The sequence below is a fragment of the Siniperca chuatsi genome, linkage group LG13 (assembly GCF_020085105.1).
Source record: "Siniperca chuatsi isolate FFG_IHB_CAS linkage group LG13, ASM2008510v1, whole genome shotgun sequence".
Taxonomy (NCBI): Eukaryota; Metazoa; Chordata; class Actinopteri; order Centrarchiformes; family Sinipercidae; genus Siniperca; species Siniperca chuatsi.
This window is the reverse complement of record NC_058054.1, coordinates 14,039,841-14,059,587: the sequence shown is the minus strand read 5'-3', so window position 1 is coordinate 14,059,587 and position 19,747 is coordinate 14,039,841. Positions and strand designations below refer to the sequence as shown.

Here is a 19,747-nt window from a genome sequence, read left to right as displayed (position 1 = left end):
TGTGTTGTTAGGGGAGATACATGGATTGTCTTGATCAGTAAACACAAATCATGCAAATGTTTCTTAAACATAGAATGGCTCTACAGTAAGTGTGTGACATTTAAATGTGGTCTAGAAGTTAAATGAAACTGGAAAATTCATACTTAAATCACATTTTCTTTCAAAAGAAAAAGTGAAGGGGTCAGGCTGGGGTCACAAGTCATACAGGTGGGTTGTAGTCAGGAAGGTATTGTTAAAAAAAAAGGGAATACCAATCAAAAAGGTCTTTACTAAAACCATGTCTGTGCACATGGATGCACATAACTGTGTTTGTGTTTCTATCTGTGTATCCAGACTCTGATCTTCTAGTCAAATATAATTACTGACTTGTATTACACCCCAGCAACATTTGAATCAATGGCTCAAATAGCCTCATGGTGTCATGGAGGGATGTGTAATTCTAGGTTTTGCAGACAAATAAAAATGTAATCTGAAAATGGAAATTACAATTTACTGTTGTACTAAATCCAAGAGTTCTGTTATTATAACATTTAAAAAAAGATGATAAATCAATGCATATTTACTGGTTGCAAAGTGCTTTAGAGTGAATCTGCTTGAATATCTAAAATTTTAGTAGTTCTTCTGGATATTTCTGTGAAAATGTGAAAAATATCTATATTCTGGTTTTTGAAATAAAATTGTACAAAAGAGGCAAACCCTTTGACACTGCTGGAACAAGCATTGAAAGCAGCAGCCCTTTCCTTCATTGTCCTTCCAGTCAGGAGCTCAGGTTTACTGTGGGTCAGCCCCCTCTCTCTCTGCATCAAGGGGAAGGAGCCACACTGATTTTAGATGAAGTACCCCCAACCAAACCTTACCACATCGACCCATGCCACCATCCTGGGCCTCTAATGGAAGTCCTGGGCATCCAGACGCCTCCCCCGCTCCGACATGGATGTCAAGTAGCGCTCTACTCATCATTGGAAGCAGCAGGCCTCACAGCCCTCCTTTTCTCTCCCTGGGACTGGCTTTTTGGGAACATTGCAGGCAGATGTGTCCAGATGAGCACGTTCTAATTTGTGGGCCCAGGTTAATGCTCTGCCAGAGGCCCTAGAGGATCAATAGCTTTATTTCCCTAAAACGCCGGCGTGGTGAGAACCAGCTCACGGGGTGCTTTTAATACCGCCACAGTTCCAGTGACGACTGGGCTGTATTGATTGTGCCCATGTGGAACTACGTGCGCCTTCTGGGGAAGGATCTATTTGTGTCACCCTGGGCTGGGATGGGGGCTCCACTGGAGGAGTAGAGAGCTCAGCCAATGGAGGATGCCAAAAACATCAAAACAGCCATGTTTACAGATTACCCAAAGGGAAAGCAAATTACAGCAATTATGCAGGCTGTGGGAATACTGATATCAGCATACCTGCTATTTCACCCAGAGACTACTTTTATGAGACTAGAACACATACAAAACAGCACACTCAATTTGATTTGATGGCTAAACCCTCAACAAACGATGGGATTTAAACAAAGCACTGCACATCAGATGCATGCAAAACAATGTCTTTCTAGGGGATCGCCCTGTTTGTGTATGTCAGGTCCAAAAAATCTTTTCACTTGTTTTGAAACTAGATATAATAGCTTACATAAACATCTGTGAGGCAAGTATGTATCTGGCAGACATAGCAATGATGAACATGTAATATTGAACATCGTCTCTACCATAGTTTTTTTCCCCAAACAATGGCAATTAATCATTCTTTGTAAACACTGCAAATTGCTTTACAGAAAACTCATTTACCCTTGAAGCATTTATCTCATATATCAGCGCAGAGACAACATACAGAGGAGTCTTATCCAAATCACAGGCCTTTGTTTGCAGCTGTCGTGACATATTCATGACTGGGGCCATAATAGTCAGATTCCTGTTATATCCCCCAGGGAGAGCAGAGAGAATGGTGTCACATCCAATTACTGAGGCACACTGTAGAGGTAAATCAAAACTCATGCCATGAACTCTGGAATCTAAGGTGCGCACACACACACACACACACACACACACACACACACACACACACACACACACACACACACACACACACACACACACACAGCATGAGCAAAGCGAGACAACAGTTATATCAACATTGATAGAATATTGGAAGACACATTCTCCTGGTACCTTGGAGGTCATGTATGGATTACACAGGGAAATGGGATTGGCTGGAGGCTGTTGGCTGCCATCTTATCAAAACATAAATTGACATACATAAGATCTAGGAGCAAGTGAGGCAGACAGAGCTTGCTCAAGATTGTACAATTATGGATTTGTTTGCCAGCATGCAGAAATTGAAATTGCAGATGTGGACGACGATATGCCCCTTATTGGAAGAGGAACAATGGGATCACCAAGTTCACCCACACCTTCTCCTCAGCACCAATAAGATGCTTTTCTGCAGAGTGAAATTAATGCCTTTGTCTTTTCCTCCACAGTAGTCTTTGGGAGGCCTGGTGGTTTGGTGGTTGGAGGGTATCTCAGCAGTGCATAGCCCAGTTTCACCCTGGAGCGGTGCAAAGCTCCTGCCCAATAAAACAGGCTGCATCCCCAGGGCCCCTCCCTCAAGCCTCCAGTCAGCGCTTGTTTTTGCACCATTTATTTAGTGTGACACATCTCCAATTAAACTGTGGAGGCTGCTGCATTCCCCCCATAACTACCTCTTATACCTCCCCATAGACTTTCTGTCACACTGAGAGTGTGGGTATGAGAGAGTGAAAGGGAGAGTTAGTGGGGAAGAGAGAGAGAGAGAGATCACATCTTGCCTGCCAGCTATGATCACAATGTCATTTTCCCCTCAGTGGTTAGGAGCCTCCTCCGAAAGGTGCCCTGAATTATAATTATCAAAATATTGAACAAGCTAATCATCCTCTTAAATGATGCTGCCACTTCACTATTGGCCTTACCATCACAGAACATGCATGGAGTAGTACTCTCCTGTAAGCTTTTTTAATAACTCATTTAGAACTACACAGCCAGACATCTTTTGTGCAAGACTACACTTTGTAATATTGAGTTACTTGTCATTCATAAACTACCACAGAAATTCATACTCAACCAGACTTCCTCCACTGCCTCACGTTTAGTCATGTGCCCATCAATCTGAATTCATGAGCGTTTAAAGGAGATCTTTCATAGGAGGTAAGTCTCCTTGCCACCTCTTCATCCTCCCCCAACGGCCCCAGACACAGTCACAGGAGGAGTGACTTTGTCCGACCCCAATACCGTCTGCGAGAGCGCAGCTGAGGGCAGCAGCTGCCAGGGAGGACTGGTGGGGGAGCGCCCAAAACGCCAGCTCTGCCAAGCGGAGGGGCCAGGGGGAGCCCCAGTGGCAGCTGGGAAGGGTGGGGCGGCCAGCTGTGGAGCAGCAGGATGGTGGGGTGACTAGGAGATGCCACTAAACCTGAGCAGGGACACACAAACACGAATACAAATTTTATACATAGACACACTCAAAAAGCTCACACTTCCTTCTTTTCTTAAAGCGCTTCTGCTGCACTCACCCACATTTACACACACAAACTCATCATGGGCACCAAGGCAACCCAGGCAGTCTGTGGCCCTCTTAACACCAACACCACTCTCCCATCACATGCTTTGGCCACACATCTGGTGTACCATCTGTATCACTCCCCCCAATGTGACAGGTAGTCCCTCTCTCTCTCTGGAGGGAGCAGAAGGGGAAAGAGGGACACAGAAGGTAATTTTGGGTGTAAATGTGCTCTGGACCTCTCTGGATACATCTGGACAAAGCAGACATGCTGCTGAGTGGTGCAGGGTCATTATCAGTTGGAAACTGATTAGCAGATAGCAGATGAAGACAAAACAATTATATCATACTGTCACATTATGACAGCACCGGTAGTGCACATCTTGTTTATGTTGTCAATGAATGATTTTGCACTTTCGTATTAATGAACAGCATCTCAATAAAAAGGTCAAATGCTATAAAAAACACAAGTCTAAATATATTAAAGATTCTTCCAATTTATTGTAATGTACAGTTATACATTGCCATGACACAAATGTGACCACTTGGATGGGGTGCAGAATGCAAAATATTAAAAACAGCCATATAAACAATATCAGAGGACAATGAATTCCTCTCCTTTATGTCGCTGTACATATGGGATCAATAAAGTATGCACCATAAAACAGATATCAAGCCAGTGATATAAAACTGCACAACCAGTCTTTACCGTGAAATTAAGGAATCCATTTCAGAACATTATTTTCACATCTTATGTTACATATTTGACAGTAACTTTATTATTCACACACAGCACTATTTGAATGACATCAACTTAGACATTTATTCAAAGGGATTCCAGCATTGTCAAGATCAACAAGACAAAGTACTTGTCAGAAATATGTATTATACCAAGTTTGATCTTTCCCATTCACCAAGTTGCAGTCAATGGACAAGACTGAGGTGCTTGTATTGAAAAAAAGGCTCCAGAGAGCATAAACTTAAAATTTTCAGTAGCATCTGCTACATATCACCTTTTGGGCACATATATTCAATAAAGGCCAACAGCCATCATTCTGACAAGTAATGTGGTAAAAAAAAAAAAAAAAAAAAAAAAAAAAAAAAATCCAAATTTGATATTTGATATTCATTCACTGACTTGAATACACAGCTTAACACATAATACAGCAGAATACAATTGTTTCATGTGTTTTCAGACATTAAACATTTTCTAATCCTGGTATGCGGTTTGTATTTGTCCTTCAAGGAATTTCAATTTTAATAAATTTTCCATTTTTACACAAATAATTCATACAGTGTCCATGTCAATGAAGTAGCAGATCCAATTTAATAGTTACACAATTCAACACAACGTAAAAATAAAAAACAAAAATGTGCTGGATGGGATCATCATTAAAGATCATTAAAAAAACATTGACACATAACACTTGATGAAAAACAACACAGCTTTAGTACTAGTTTCCAATGTCTTATACAAAGTTAGCTTGATCTAAAAAGCATAAAATATATTTTTACATCATCACATACATCAAGACATGTACCATGGCCTAGCGGGAAGTTCGTCTGGTGCATTATTTCATCTCTAAGCCCCCACACATTTCCCTACTGCTGGCATTATTGCTTCTTATGAACAAGGAGCTGAGGGATAGACAAACAATGCACCACAGTAGATTGAAACTGTACATTTAGATCATCTCTGACATCCAACATCTTTTTAGCCTGTTTCACAATCTGCAATGCTAAAGGATAAGGCAGTTCCATTTTTAAGGCATTGCTGCTTTGAGACATACTGGACCAGAGGGTGAATCATGGACTTTGACATTATCAAGTCAATGTACATGATGAACAGAATACATTTTATAGACCAGGATAAGAGAGGGGAAAACATATCTTGTATTTTTGAGTGTTGTATGTTCGTGTCTGAGAGAATGTCAGTGAGCTACAACCATCATTTATATCTGCTTAGCAGTTGACCAGAGGTCAAAGCTCAGAGAGATCAGAGCAGAGCTGTGTGGGTTGCTGTGACCATCTCTCATTGCTGGTAATTTCCATACTGGCCCTGTGGAGAGAAATGTGACAGACTCATGTTACTGACCTTCTCAAAAAACAGAGTAAAAGCTTATTTTCACAAATCTCAATAGGGTGCAAACAAACATCTGTGGGTTCAACCATAGCATACTGCAAACCATGATTTATGGCTGCATTTGCTGGTATTGACCAGCGGGTGGCAGCATGGCCTCACAACTTGTGAGCTCTAAATTCTAACTTGATACCTCAGGTTTCAGCAGCAGCATGGCTGAGGACGATATTCCTTATTGAATAGTGGACACTAGTTTCAAGTGAGACAAATTCAGTGTAAGAACAGTAGTAGTTGATGCATTTCTAAACAGGGGTCGAAGTATGTGTTTGGCATTAATGGAAAAAACAATGGAAACAAATTTGGAAACAAACTATGATTTGACAGTCTGATATACATAACATTTCAATTCAAATATACTGTATGAGTTTTATCATATGCACAATAGTCATCAAAACCAGTGTTGTAAATTGCAGCGATAAAGGACACAGCCAAAGAACTAAGCTTTTGGCTGTCTCAATGCAGACTAAGCATGCTGTGTTTCTGGACCTCATGACTTACAATTCGACCCCTGGTTAATAACAAAATAAAAGAGAAAAAAAAAGTTTAAGAAAGAGAAAGATGGAAGGAAAATAAAGACAAAAGATAGACAGAAGAAACATAACAAATGCAAATTAAGGCTAGGTGGTCAAACGTCTAGATTGGACGTTGAGGTCTTCACAGCAACCATTACCTTTGCTTCTTACAGAGCTAGTCAGGGGTTCAAATCCCCGGGTCTTTATTTCCTCATGTGCCCCTGAATATTCAAAGATAAAGATATCAAAGTGTAGCTGTGGTCCCCACATAAGACCACAGGAAATACAGGGCAACAAATAGATCTCCCTTTAAACACTAGAGCATTCTGCATCAAGTTTAAGGAAGAATCCTCTTAAAGCCCTCATATTTCACTGAATTGGCATACCATATTAGCCAGGATATATAACTAAGACTCAAATTAACAAGTGAAAGACAATAGTAGCACATACACTCTTTTGGGGAAGAACAGATTTAACTCCCAATATGATGACAGCATGCATAAAACACTACCTTTTAATGTTTACCTTCTAACTTCACTCACATTGGTCTCTGGTTTCACTACACAAACTATACAACTAAGTCTGGCAATAAACATAATAGGAGACAAACTAAGACAAATGTATAAATAAGTCTCTGTGACTGTCGAGTGTTGTGGGTATACTCACCTGGTCATAGCCGTAGGGGCGTTGCTGCTGGGTAGGTTGGGGTCCAGGTTGAGGAGGGCGATAGCCCCCATACTGCTGCCCCTGGCCCTGAGGATAGTTAGGATACTGTCCTGGGGCACTTTGGGAGGGACCTACGACAAACATTGAGAACTCAATTTAAAATTATATATGCTTGACAGAGTAAACTTGAAACAACTTGAAAATGCTGTTGGGCACGGTCAACACAAACTCTCTAAAATCAGCTACTTCTAACCTGTCATCATCAGCATGTTTTGTTTCTGGCACCACATGAGCACTGTTCACACTGGGCAGTTTAGTTTGAATCTAGAAGTGGTTTGTCTACAAACTTGGTAAGGCAGACAAAAAAAAAAAAGAAAAGAAAGAAAAAAAATTACCTTAGCCCACCCAAATAACACAAGGCAATTTGTACTCTAGCAGGAAGTGTATTCTTGTGTGCATGTTATACCAACATTAATGGCTTTCAAAAAAATGGGAGATATAGAGTACCTCACTGATGTATGAGCAGTGAATAACATTCACGCCTAGCTTGATGACACACAATTTAAAGATTAGCCTTTTGCACATTTTTTTTCTTTTAACACAGTGCAATTTTTGGTCTTATCACCTGCTCAGAAAGAGATGCAACTTTGGATTCAAACAAAGGAACTCAGAGTGAAAACAGCCCAAGTTTAGCTCATTAACCGTTTCCGCTTCCTACTTGTTACTCTGAGAACTCTAGGGAATCCCTGTTAGTTTACTATCACTAATGGGCTGCAATAAAAAAAGCTGATGGATGACAAAGAGAAGATGGTGGATAGACCCATTTGTTTAGGCTGCCTCCACAATGCCTGACTCAGTAATGAATGAGAATGAGGGAGTCAGGTTGGAGCCAGGCGGTTGGCTCCCTAATGCAAGGAGACATCAAGGAGATTGTGTTGGTCTTCATTAGAGGAGCAGGCTTCATTAAAAAAAATAAAAAAATAAAATCACTTCATCAGCCCCCGTATACTGTAGATATCTATGCAGGTGCTGTGAAGGCCCGAGCAAAGCTTGACTGGGGCTGAAGTCAAATGAGGCCCACGCAGCATCGTTAGGCGCTCATAATGCCTTATGCTGTTGAGCATAACCTTGTGGGGGCCTGCAAGAAGAAGCATGTGTGTGCCAGATGGATCTCACCTCACAGCCACTGCCTCTCCACTAGCTCATTACTAACATGAGCTCTGGCTCAGACAGAGGGTGAGTGATGGAAAGTTCCAGTGAAAAATGGGATGAGGAAGAAAAAGACCAAAGAGCTGCGGGACCCTAAATACTTACATTGCATGTGGAATTTTTTTTACTTTATTAATTTTGGTTAAATCACAAAGCCACACACTCATTGTGAATACCCTTATGTTAGAAAATATCAGTACGCAATAGGTATAAGTCAATTAAGTATTTAACTTAAGTCTCCCAGACTTTTTTCAATGTGTTTATTTGTATATTAGCTTTCCTTTTCTGTCATGAGCTGAGTGTCTTGAAATGTTTTGAACAAGATTTTCAGCAAAAAAGTTACTATCTTCTATCACTTTACTTACACCCATGCTTTAATATGTATGTTTGCTAAGTTTAGGATATTTACAATTAACACTTTGCTTAACTATTTATCCAAAATGCAAGGAGTTTGAAATGTTTGGCTGGCAGTCAACACACACTTTGCCCAGTGTCTGTACCCATCAGCCAAAGCTCCTCTCCCACTCCCTCAGAACAGTGTGTTAAATCAAACTGAAGCACCAGGAGAAATGCTAATGTGGTGCCAGCCACCACTACTGATTAAATTTCTCTTCCACCAAGCTCCAATTCCCTAACCATTCATTAAGGCGGTCCTTTAATTCCTTGCTCTTGATGATGTCTTGACATGTATTTGGCACAGTTACATTTCCAAGGGGCAGTAACCACCAACTCACTCAGGGGGAATTATAATTCAACAGTTAAAAAGGTAGCCAAAGAGAGCTGATAGTGCCTCCTACAGGACAAATATGTGCCCCTATTCGAGAGAAGGTAACTCACCGTAACCCTGCTGCTGTGGTGGGTAGGCCTGTTGACCCGGGTACTGCTGTTGAGGAGGGTAGCCCTGCTGCTGGGGAGGGCCTTGCTGGTATGCTTCCTGCTGTTGGCCATACTGGGCATTACCTTCAGGGGGGTAACAGCAGGCAATGTGAGCAAAATGTTGACAACTACACAATAGCAAAGCAGACAGGGAGACATTGAATAAGGATTTTTTTTCCCTCTATGGTATTACTGAAGAAATCAATTTTCCATCAATTTTGGATTGTGCTGTTAAGATGCACATGTAATTCCAACACAACATTAGCTGGCATATACGGCGATTAAAAACAAATACAACAGCATTATGTAATAAGATACTTTTAGCAAAAGTAAAGTTTACTATTAGATAGATACTATCGAAAAGTAAATAATATACACAGTAGCAGTGAAGACATTCAAGTAAAAGTAAAGAAAGGATCAAGTAATGTATAAAGTCTAAGATGGATAAGATATTGAGCATTTTGATATAAAATTTTTAGGCACTAATCTTTTTTTTTGTAACAAATGGTATTTTAAAAGGCCTAATATATATATATAAAAAAAAAAAAAACTAAACAAACCCATGTCAACATTGTCATGAGCACACACATATTAGAGGAAGGTATAAAGATCCCTTCCATGATAGCAATGTTGTAGTGGAGGCAAACATCAGCTCAACACGGAGACATGAAGCTTACTGAAGCTAAATACCTTCAATTTATTCAGGTAATACCTGGCATTTAAAAACATTAAGATAATCTCAGTGGCATAAGATGAAAAGGATCACGTTATTGAGGGGTTCAGGGATGCACAACATTGCACCAGCCATGCTTTAGAAACTCAGTTTTTTGCGTATTTTTGTTTTTTTCCCCCCTTCTTCAAACTGGCTTCAAAACATCAGAACTTCTGTTTGAAAGGTAAAAAGGAAAATAGTGTATTCAGTACAGAAATCAAAACAAAAACAAACAACAAATAAGTAAATGTTAATTGGACAAAGAAAGAGAAGGAGTTGTTTATTATGAATCTGTAATATTTCAGTGTGGCTGCTAATATAATAATATCGCCCCTTAAAACACCAACATGGAGAAAATCTGCTATATGTCAAGTGTTATATTTAGAGAATAATGCAATGGTTGCATATTTATCAAAACGAGTGGTTTATAAGTCACTAGTGCTGCTCTTCTGCAAATCACAAGGATTATTTACTATGTGTGCACAAAATCTGTTTATTTACAAAGAATGTCAGTCCGCTTCACGTCAGTGGAATTGTCACCTTGAGAAGCACTTACAGAATATGAATACTCTGGCTACTACTCCAAACATGCAAACGAGTAGCATGCCATATAGTTATAAAAGTATCACGTGTGGTATGAGAATCTGAAGGATTAACATTTTACTTTAATACAGCTTTGACCATTGATACTCACACAAGACTCTGTCCCTGACTTTTGGGGATGTCATTAAAAAACTGGGTAGGTGCTAACTTATCCATGGATTGCACCACCTTTTGAAATAAGGTGCACTCTAGCATGTGGATGTTTCCTCAAAATTAGATGCCATATTTTTTCTGATAGAGCCCGAAGTCACTTTGATTTCCCAGAAAATAATGAAGAAACTGAAATATTGGTTTTGTCACAGTCTCTTTGCATCATTTGTGTTTTAACACAACTCCTGGGCTCATTTTTTGTTGGTTTTCTCCAAGTGACTGGAGGGTTCGCCTACCTTCTGAAGCTCCCTGTCCTGCGTGACTGTACTGGTCCCCATAGTAGTCTTCCTGCCCTGGGTACTGCTGAGGGGGTCCTACATACACATACACACAACATACACACAAGTAGATTCAAGGTGTTGTTGGATCGGTTGTGTGAGGGGAAGAGTAGAGAGGATGGATTCCTTGCCGCTAGCTCTTGTTAGAAAGCTTTCTTTTGGTCACTTGACTAATTTTATGATTGGAGGCTTTAGGTTACATATTTAGTCATCAGGATGTCTGTGAGCTACAGAAGTGGAAATAGAAGAAATTGAAAGGAACAAGAGTAGGAAGGTTAGGGAGAAGAAAGACCAACACTCACAACTTGCACACTTAACAGACACACTCTGAGGGGTATACCTTGCTGTGGAGGTCTGTAAGGCGGCATTGGCCTCTGCCCCATGACATGGTTCCCTTGGCTGACCTGGCCCATCATGCCCATTGGGTTCTGTTGTCCTTGGTAGTGCTGTCCGCCACCACCAGGAGGCATGTTATACTGCTGGGAGGGAGGCTGCTGGTGCATCATGGGGCCTGTGGTACACCGACAATGAGTTAACTCTCAAACTGTACTAGGTAGAAAACCGATACAAGCAGTGGCTTATCAAATGCAGGTGAATGATATGCAGCAAACACCAGTGGGGTATAAATTCATAGTAGATACATTATGTTGCCAAGTTCATAATATCGCAATAATATAACATTTGTTGATGTGAAATGATATTCTAAATCATGCCTCTCAATAACCTGTGTGATACAGCATATTGATGACCGGACACCTCGACCCCAGAACAGGGATGTCCAGAGTCTTGTTTGAAGACATAAATAGCCAGCGCTTGTGCTCTCAATTTGGACATAAATAGAGAATGCAGGCCACGCCATGATAACCAATAAATGAGGAGGATCATAAGGTGTACGCTCAGAGTCTGCTGTAATTGGTGCGTGGGGTTTCAGTCCCTATGACATTGTGTTTAAATCTACTGTATGCCTGTATGAATTCAGTTACTTTGCAAACCAACTCAAGTCTTTTTGATTTCAATAAAGATCTTTATTACTGTGATGACTTTGCCTCCGAACGTTTGATTTCTACCACACCAGTAAGACAGGTGATAAGGCAATGGAAACCAATACAATCAAGTGGAAACTAACAAATATTTTTTTTTACCTTGATTGGGCTGCATGTTCATGTTTGGCCGAGGCCCATAGTTTCCCATGGGCTGGCCCTGGGTCATGTTCATTTGGCTCTGAGCTGGTATGCCCTGGGAAGAAGGGACGGTGTGATTGTAACCACCCATCGAGCCATGGCTGCTGGGGGGCATATTCATAGAGCCACTGGGCATGTTTGGGGGCTGGTTGGGGCCTGGACCGGGACCTTGCATGGGCATGTGATTAGGCCCTGGAAAACAACAGCAGAGATGATTCATGACTCTCTTTGAAAAACAACATAAATATTTAGCACACATATTTATGTGTAACGTTGCGATATGTGCACTGTGCTGCTCCTGTGAACAACTGGAATCTGAGGCTGTGTTTCCATACAACAGGAATGGTTTAAATCAATTACCTTGATGACATGTTGGGAGGTTCGGGGTTCACCCAAAGTGTAACTGTAATTAATCACCTGCACCTCTGACTCACCAATTCATTTGAGTTTGCATCTTCTTTTCATTCATTTATTCATTTCTTGTAATATTTAAAGCTGATCTATCCACAAAAAGCAACTGAATCTTTCAAATTTAAATGTAGATGTCTATCAAGTAAAGAATTACCAGTTATCTTTCGTCACCTAGCACTAGTGACCAAGTCAATACTATGTGTGTAACACATTATATTAACACTGCAACTGACTACAGTTCCAATAACATGGCAAAAAAGAGCAGATCAGAGAACACAGAGATTCCCATCTGTTAAATTAAGAATAAGAAGTTACAAGGGAAAAGGAACTCAAATGGACGGCAACTCTTCCATTGTGCAGGAGCTACAAAAGTAAGCCAAACTGGCCACAAACTTATAGATGGTGCCTACTCTCTAGTCACCTAAATGACCAGACAGAGTCTTTCAGATCTGAGCATCATGGTGAGGCCTAGCTTACAAGTAATACCATAGGTCAGAATGTATATTCCCTGTTGTGAGGTTTCAATGGAAATCCAGAGGACAGAATTGCACGGCATCGTACAACTTAAGAGAACACTACCATGCCAGTGGAAAAGTGACCCTACAGTTGCAACATTTTCTGGTTTTTAATATGGTGCCCTCGACTTTTACCCTTTAGAATTTACAATCATTGTGTGGTACAGCAATCAGTGCCTTTAAAAAAAAACAACAAACAAACAAAAAAACACTATCTCAAGCTATCTCTATGGTTGTTTTTTTTTTTTTTTTTTAGAACATAATGAAATACAGTGTATACATTTGCAAACAAAAACCAAAACAAACCAAGCACTCAGAGAAACCATCATACTTAAGGAGGAGAGGATAAACATAATCAAACTGAGTACAAGTCCAAGACCACCATAGCTGGCAAATGGGTGACATCATCCTTCAGCAGAGCGACCTCCCTCACAGTTCTGTGGTGTTGCTAGGCAACCCAAGTGAGACAGGGACTGAGGGAAAAGAAGGGGAAAGAAAAGAGAAAAAGAGAGAGAAAGACAAGGCAGGGAAGTTGGGAGGGGGGGTCCACTTACCAGGCATCTGTCCATTCATCTGGTTCTGCATGTGTGGGGCTGGAGGGCCACCGCTGACCATACCCTCAGAGGCCATGTTGTGACCGTGAGGAGGCTGAGGGGGGGGTCCACTTTGGTTCATCCCACCAGGGCCCATGGGCATGTTTTGAGTGGGCGGCTGCAGGCGCACAACACGGACACAAAAACACACATCAGCTGGCTAGAAATATATCTGAGCCTGAGCCACTCAAAAGAAAAAACTCAAGAAAAAAGCAGATAAAAGCCCAGATCTCTGTACAAAATATTATAATCAAGTACAACTGTGATGTACCTTAATCAATCAAGGATTACACGTTTTAAAAGATTCTGTATACTTAAAAAAAGGGAAAATAAATAGTCATACAGTACAATACATAGTCACATAACCACTGAATAAACTGTTCTCAAAGTCACAGCCAGTCACTAAAAAAATGTGTTGAAGAGAATGCATTGGGAGCCCTTAAGCACAAAGATGATAACAAATCGAACACATATCACTATTACTTAGTTAATTAGTAACTTTAATCTGATCTATTTCAGCTTTACATATGATATGATGTGGTGATACTTCTAAAAACAATCGACTTTTAAGCAAACCCAAATATGTACAAGCTTAAGTGCACAGAACAAGTTCGTACCGGTGGAAGTCCCCTTTAATACAAGAGTGGGTTTTGACTGAATTTGACATATAAAAATAAAAAATCAGGACATTATACATTTGCAATTAAACTGTTTAGACTTTATATATTATTTTGTGTGGGAAATTATACATTTGAAATAACACGTCAGACAGTCTATTGGTGTAACATGACAGTTTCATGGTGGGATTTGTTGGGTCTCTGTAATTAATATTATAAAGAGTACAGTCTAGACCTGCTCATTAGGAAAAGCGCAATGAGATAACTTCTGTTATGAATTGGCACTATATAAATAAAATTTAATTGAATTTCTTAGTTAATGTAATGTTGCATTGATCTCTTTGTTCAGAATCCTTACTTTAAAAAAAAACCCAACAAGTTTCTTTAGTATTGTTTCAGATGACTTACCTGAACCAATACTCAAGTGACTTGTACTGGACATGAGCTAATACAAGAGCTCAACAGTAACAGGTGAGCTCAACATTACCTTATGACGAAGAGCAGTCATACTGTTATATGCAGTTCACTCACTGAAAACAATCAGCAAGGACCAATACTCACAGCAGGGAGAAGAGACTGCATGTTCTGATTGGAGTCTGCTATCGTGGCCAGGTAGACTAAATTTCTGTGCAGCATCTGTTGATACCTGGGCAGGTGGAGAGTTATCAACACATGTTTTGAGTTCATGTGAACTTAAAATTACTGTAACGCGCAGGAAAGAGAGGATTTTAATAACTTACTGTGAACATTCTGCTGTTTTGCCTTTACTCTGGAAGTCCATTATACACTGGATCAGCTGGTTGTTTTCGTCAAGTAACTGCAAAAGTAAATGCAGAGATTTATATCACGTGTTTGTTATGTGTGATAATACAAAATTTAAAATTAGTGATACTGAGTAATTTGCTATGGTTAGTCCTTTGCTTGCAGATGGTTATTCTGCCATAATTTGAAAACAACGAGCAGGATTGGGGGGGGGGTGTGAAATGCGAGTGTGCGTTTCTAGCTAACAAAAGACGCGTCTTGCTAGCTAGCTGTCCTTGGCTAACAAAACGGCAGGCCTCCACTTATATGAAATACAATTATACGTTAGTCCGGTAAATCGACCTAAGACTCATCGTCTAACCATGGCGTCCTGACTCCAGAGAGAGGTTCATATTCACCGCGCTTTGACCCTGCAAAATTGTTCCCGATCTATTCACAGTTGGACTTGGATGGGCACTAGTACATTGATTAGCTCAACGGCTAGCAGAGTCTGATACCATAGCCTCCATTCTGAGACGCGCTAAAAAGATGAATTACCTTTTGTATTCCAGCGGGTGTTATATCACCCTTCCCACGCTGTCTATGAGGTGCAAACGCCACCGACATGGTGATACTCTATAAGATGAAAGTGAACTAGAGCATAAAAGTCAAAAGTAGCTAACACACTTAACAAATCGGTAGAACTCAGATCACACAGTTCAGAATAGGATGCAATTTCGTAATGCAGTGGTCCGTTTTAGGGTGGATACAACACATTTGGAAACATAGTTGATGATTATTGTTTATTTCGATTATACGGGAATACACAATGTTCAAATTCATTTGAAATAAATTGTAATATTTCAGCACATTTAATTATATAGTTGAAAGCACCCATATTTTGGCTTAATTGAATTACAATTTCACCTATTTTTCACATAGTGGAACAGTCTAGATCTAGTCCAAAAGGCCACGGGAAATGGACTGCTCAACAAAAAGGGGAAACAGTCGGAATCATTAGTAATACTTATGCATGCAGTTTTAGGCAATAATAGCTGATAACAATATTTATTAGTCCTAGTTTTATGTTTTAATTTCACCCACATTGCACTCTCATTCCACATTGCCTAACCATCACTAAATTAAATGAAATTAGTAAATTAAATTTAGTATTTGAATATTGAACTTGAGTCTTTTGTTTCTTGTAACTTTCAAATAAATATTTGTTTCGCAGAGCACTTACGCAAATCAAATAATGAGTATTCTACTACATTTTTAATTACAACCTTCCTTTGGCGGACCCTAGTTTTGGTATCACCCCAGTTCAGAGGTCATGCGCAGGCGCTGTTTTCAACACAGGGCAACTTCACAGACTTAGCGTGTTGTCAGTTAACTAGCTGAATCATTTGGTTGAAGTCTCCCCTTTTCTTGTGATTGTACGTGTATTGCAGTGCAATGGCGGCAAGATATGACAGAGCTATTACTGTCTTTTCTCCCGATGGCCATCTCTTTCAAGTGGAGTATGCACAAGAGGCTGTAAAGAAAGGTTCCACGGCGGTAAGTCCTAAAATGGAACTAATGCTTAAGCTAATGTTAGCAAACGTCAGTTAGCCAACCAGCTAAGCTAGCGACTAGGTCATGTATGTTGCTATTTTTTTGTTGTTTATCACAATCTGTTACACTCAAGTGCTGTGATTTTTTTTATGGCATTGTTGGACTACTAACCTGCAACTCCAGCATGTAACGCAATACGTATTAACAGTTAACGTTACTGAAAGAGAGATTCACTAGCACACATTTTGTCGCTGTGTCACTCTCATAGTAGTTTCAGTTTCAATGTGATAATGCCAACTAACGCTAGTTCATAGAAACAATATTTGATTTTTACGCGGTTAGCAAAGTTGCATTTGCTCCGTCAATTGAGCAAACGTTAAAATGGTAACGTTAGTAAAGACGTAGGGTTATATCTGCATTATAATCCCCACGTACTAGGCGGCATCACAGTTGCACTAAATTCGACGGTAGGGCTGTTAACTAACTTTAGGTTAACCTTAGCCTTGTACATCCATCGAAACCTGGATTATTTACCGTTACCCTTTCAAACCCCTAAAAATGTAAGGGACGGCTTGTAACTTTAAGACTAATTGTTTGGGAGTAATCTGATTAATGGCAGACCAATTTTGCTCAATAAACGTAGATATAAGGCTCTGACCCGAGTGTAGTAAGTGTATTGGATGTGCACCTAAACCATCAAAATAGCTTATTTTTAACTTCAAGCCTTAACTGCCTTTTGTGTGGCATAATTGCACGTAATAAATTGATTAACCTAACAAAATAAGGAAATCATTTCCACACACTGCAGTCCAGAATACTGTGGTCCTTTACTGCTCAACTGTTCAATTTGGTGTTGAAATTGCTTGAAAGTGAAGAACCTAGAACCCTCTCAGATACAAAAGATGAACTAAAGTAAAAAGACTTGTACTGAACTTCACTCAAAGCAAAGTTATCCTCCTTGTTGAAGCCCTCAGTCAGTTGATTTGAAATTCTGGACATGTGCTCTTTACAACTCAATACATCATGCCAACAAATGCCAGCCCCTGGGATTGAAGTGTTCTGTGTTGCCAATGTTCAGAAATGAATTTATATTATTTATTTTTTGTGTACAGGTTGGAATCAGAGGTAAAGACATTGTTGTCCTTGGTGTTGAGAAGAAATCTGTAGCAAAGTTGCAGGAGGAAAGGACTGTCCGCAAGATATGTGCCCTGGATGAGCATGTCTGCATGGCATTTGCAGGTACCTCAAACAACATCTTTTTCAGTAACTGAATAATACATTCATTATGTTACATGGCATAGTACACTAAGATAAGTTGTCACAAACACGACGTCATTGCAGATATCTATACCATATATTAGCTGTTCTGTTTTACCTGTATGTTGCATAGCCATTTAACCTCTTTCAATGTTTTTAAGGTCTGACGGCAGATGCCCGTATTGTGATTAATAGAGCTCGGGTTGAGTGCCAGAGCCACAGGCTAACTGTTGAGGACCCAGTCACAGTGGAATACATCACACGCTACATAGCAACACTGAAACAGGTACTTAACCTTCTTACCATTAATTTATTGATTACTATTACTATTTACTAAAAGGCATCTTTAAGATTTCACATTCATTGGGCAAGAACATAAGATAGCATATACTTTCAGTTTTTGTGCTCTAATAATAGTTCACAAAAACTGAAACTATACACTATTTTATTTTTCTTAAAGATTTATAAGAATGACCAGTCACAGCAGTCCGTATGTCGTATTTTTAGCGCTACACTCAAAGCAATGGCCGCAGGCCATTTGGGATCTCTGCGTTAATTGTTGGCTTTGACTACGATGGGACTCCCAGGCTGTATCAGACAGATCCATCAGGAACCTACCATGCCTGGAAGGTCAGTGAGTTTGCTCTGTGAACATGACTTTGTTTTCTTGTCACAGTTGTGTAAGTATCCTGCCAGTTTGAAATTGATTAATAATTGAATTTTGTGTTATACAAAAAAAATCAGGCAAATGCAATCGGCCGTAGTGCAAAAACTGTGAGGGAGTTCCTGGAGAAGAATTACACAGATGAAGCCATTGCTGGGGACAATGAGGCAATCAAGTTGGCTATCAAAGCTTTGCTTGAGGTAAGGTCAAATTAAGTCTTTTGCATTGAACTATTTGAATTTACACACTTTGTCATTAGCTACATAAATTGAATAATTTACTAAACTGCTTCACAATAGGATTACCTCACTGCCATACAAATATTTTTTGCATAGAGCATGTCACAAATGGTAAATGCAAAACTTTGCTGGAAAATGTGTCATGTCAAACATGACACATGTTTGACATGTTAATCAATAAATGTTAATCAACTGTTGAAACAAATTATTGCTGAATTAGTCACAGTAGTCGAAGACTCTTGCTATATTTAATTGGATTTAAATACCCCCAAAACTTTTTCTCTCAGCCTCTCAACATGAACCTGAGTCCGAGGCTACGGTACTTAATATATGCTGATATGCTGGGATTTGCCATCTTAAAGTATTTGTTTCGTCACAGGTTGTCCAGTCAGGAGGGAAAAATATTGAACTTGCTGTTATCAGACGGAATCAGCCACTGAAGGTGATTTGCTGCAAATTATATTTGGGTTATATTATGTTTTTTTTTATTTTTATTTTTTTTACCTTTTTTATTTAAAGGCTAATAATTACCTTTCTTGGCCATTTGCAGATTTTGGAATCCAAGGAAATTGAGACCCTGGTGGCTGAGATTGAGAAGGAAAAAGAGGAAGAGGCAGAGAAGAAGAAGCAGAAAAAGTCCACTTGAGTTTCTTTATTGCACTTGGATAACAATAGCATATTTGGGTTGCAAATATTAAGGTTTAGAGGGTTTACTTCCCTCAGTTATTTCATTGTAAAGAGCTAAATCATAACTTGAGATCCCGTTCATGTTCAAAAATTTTTGAACACGTTTCTGAATGATACTGTACCATTTGCAAAGAATGTCAAGTTCCTCTACTTCCAGCTATTGAGTTGACTGATGTTGAAAAGCACATACATAGATCTCAAGTTAGGGTTTAGATCTTGAACTACGCTTACAAGATGTTTTTATATCATTCACCAAACAGCTGTGATGGTGATGACCGTTTGCAATGTTCAGAAACATAATGAAACAAAATAGTCAATAAAAGCTGACTTGTTTGTAACATGTTACGTTACTTATAAAACTAGTCTGTTATGCCAAATGACTTTACTAGATAGTGTCTATGTATAATGTAATATTGTCTTTACTAGTAGTGGTCTCTTGAAGGTGAGAGTAGAGGGACTTAAAAAAAAAAAGCAGCAGCGGAATGGTGTCGTCGCCTCCCACCCCCAAAAAAAAACAAAACACCACCACCCTTCATTGATTATCCTACTGCAAAGCAAGTACTGTGATAAAGATAACTACAGTTTAAAACATGACTTGCGGCAGTATAGTGTGGCTAA

At 39.7% G+C, this 19,747-nt stretch overlaps 2 protein-coding genes across 5 annotated transcripts; one reads left to right on the top strand and one right to left on the bottom strand.

The window, feature by feature from the left end:
- Positions 1-4,001: 4,001 nt before the first annotated feature.
- On the bottom strand, positions 4,002-15,476 carry ss18 (SS18 subunit of BAF chromatin remodeling complex). Of its 4 annotated transcripts, XM_044218927.1 has the most exons (11): positions 15,287-15,476; positions 14,728-14,804; positions 14,549-14,633; positions 13,332-13,488; positions 11,813-12,043; positions 11,011-11,181; positions 10,629-10,706; positions 8,889-9,011; positions 6,843-6,973; positions 6,335-6,397; positions 5,428-5,583 (listed from the first exon to the last, which is right to left on the bottom strand). In XM_044218927.1, exons 1-10 carry the CDS (start codon positions 15,353-15,355, stop codon positions 6,380-6,382), a joined length of 1,140 nt encoding a protein of 379 aa, XP_044074862.1. In that variant the 5' UTR covers positions 15,356-15,476; the 3' UTR covers positions 5,428-5,583; positions 6,335-6,379. The 4 variants fall into 4 exon arrangements, with proteins under 4 accessions (XP_044074861.1, XP_044074863.1, XP_044074864.1 ...); XM_044218926.1 differs by lacking the exon at positions 6,335-6,397 and having other exon boundaries at positions 4,002-5,583; XM_044218928.1 differs by lacking the exons at positions 6,335-6,397; positions 15,287-15,476 and adding an exon at positions 15,111-15,132 and having other exon boundaries at positions 4,002-5,583.
- A 596-nt stretch (positions 15,477-16,072) lies between these two features.
- On the top strand, positions 16,073-19,467 carry psma8 (proteasome 20S subunit alpha 8). The gene is made up of 7 exons (XM_044218930.1): positions 16,073-16,285; positions 17,395-17,521; positions 17,701-17,825; positions 18,047-18,169; positions 18,284-18,403; positions 18,822-18,884; positions 18,993-19,467. Exons 1-7 carry the CDS (start codon positions 16,184-16,186, stop codon positions 19,086-19,088), a joined length of 756 nt encoding a protein of 251 aa, XP_044074865.1. The 5' UTR covers positions 16,073-16,183; the 3' UTR covers positions 19,089-19,467.
- The last annotated feature ends 280 nt before the right edge of the window (positions 19,468-19,747 follow it).

Bases quoted from the DNA above. Each gene is read 5' to 3' on its own strand.
- psma8 (XM_044218930.1), top strand. From the start codon at position 16,184: ATGGCGGCAAGATATGACAGAGCTATTACTGTCTTTTCTCCCGATGGC. The intron at 16,286-17,394 runs GTAAGTCCTAAA...TTTTGTGTACAG, and splicing joins TAAAGAAAGGTTCCACGGCG to GTTGGAATCAGAGGTAAAGA. The intron at 17,826-18,046 runs GTACTTAACCTT...TCGTATTTTTAG, and splicing joins ACATAGCAACACTGAAACAG to CGCTACACTCAAAGCAATGG.
- ss18 (XM_044218926.1), bottom strand. From the start codon at position 15,355: ATGTCGGTGGCGTTTGCACCTCATAGACAGCGTGGGAAGGGTGATATA. The intron at 11,182-11,812 runs GTAAAAAAAAAT...GGTGTACCACAG, and splicing joins GAACATGCAGCCCAATCAAG to GCCCCATGATGCACCAGCAG. The intron at 5,584-6,842 runs GTGAGTATACCC...TTCTCTCCACAG, and splicing joins GCCCCTACGGCTATGACCAG to GGCCAGTATGGAAATTACCA.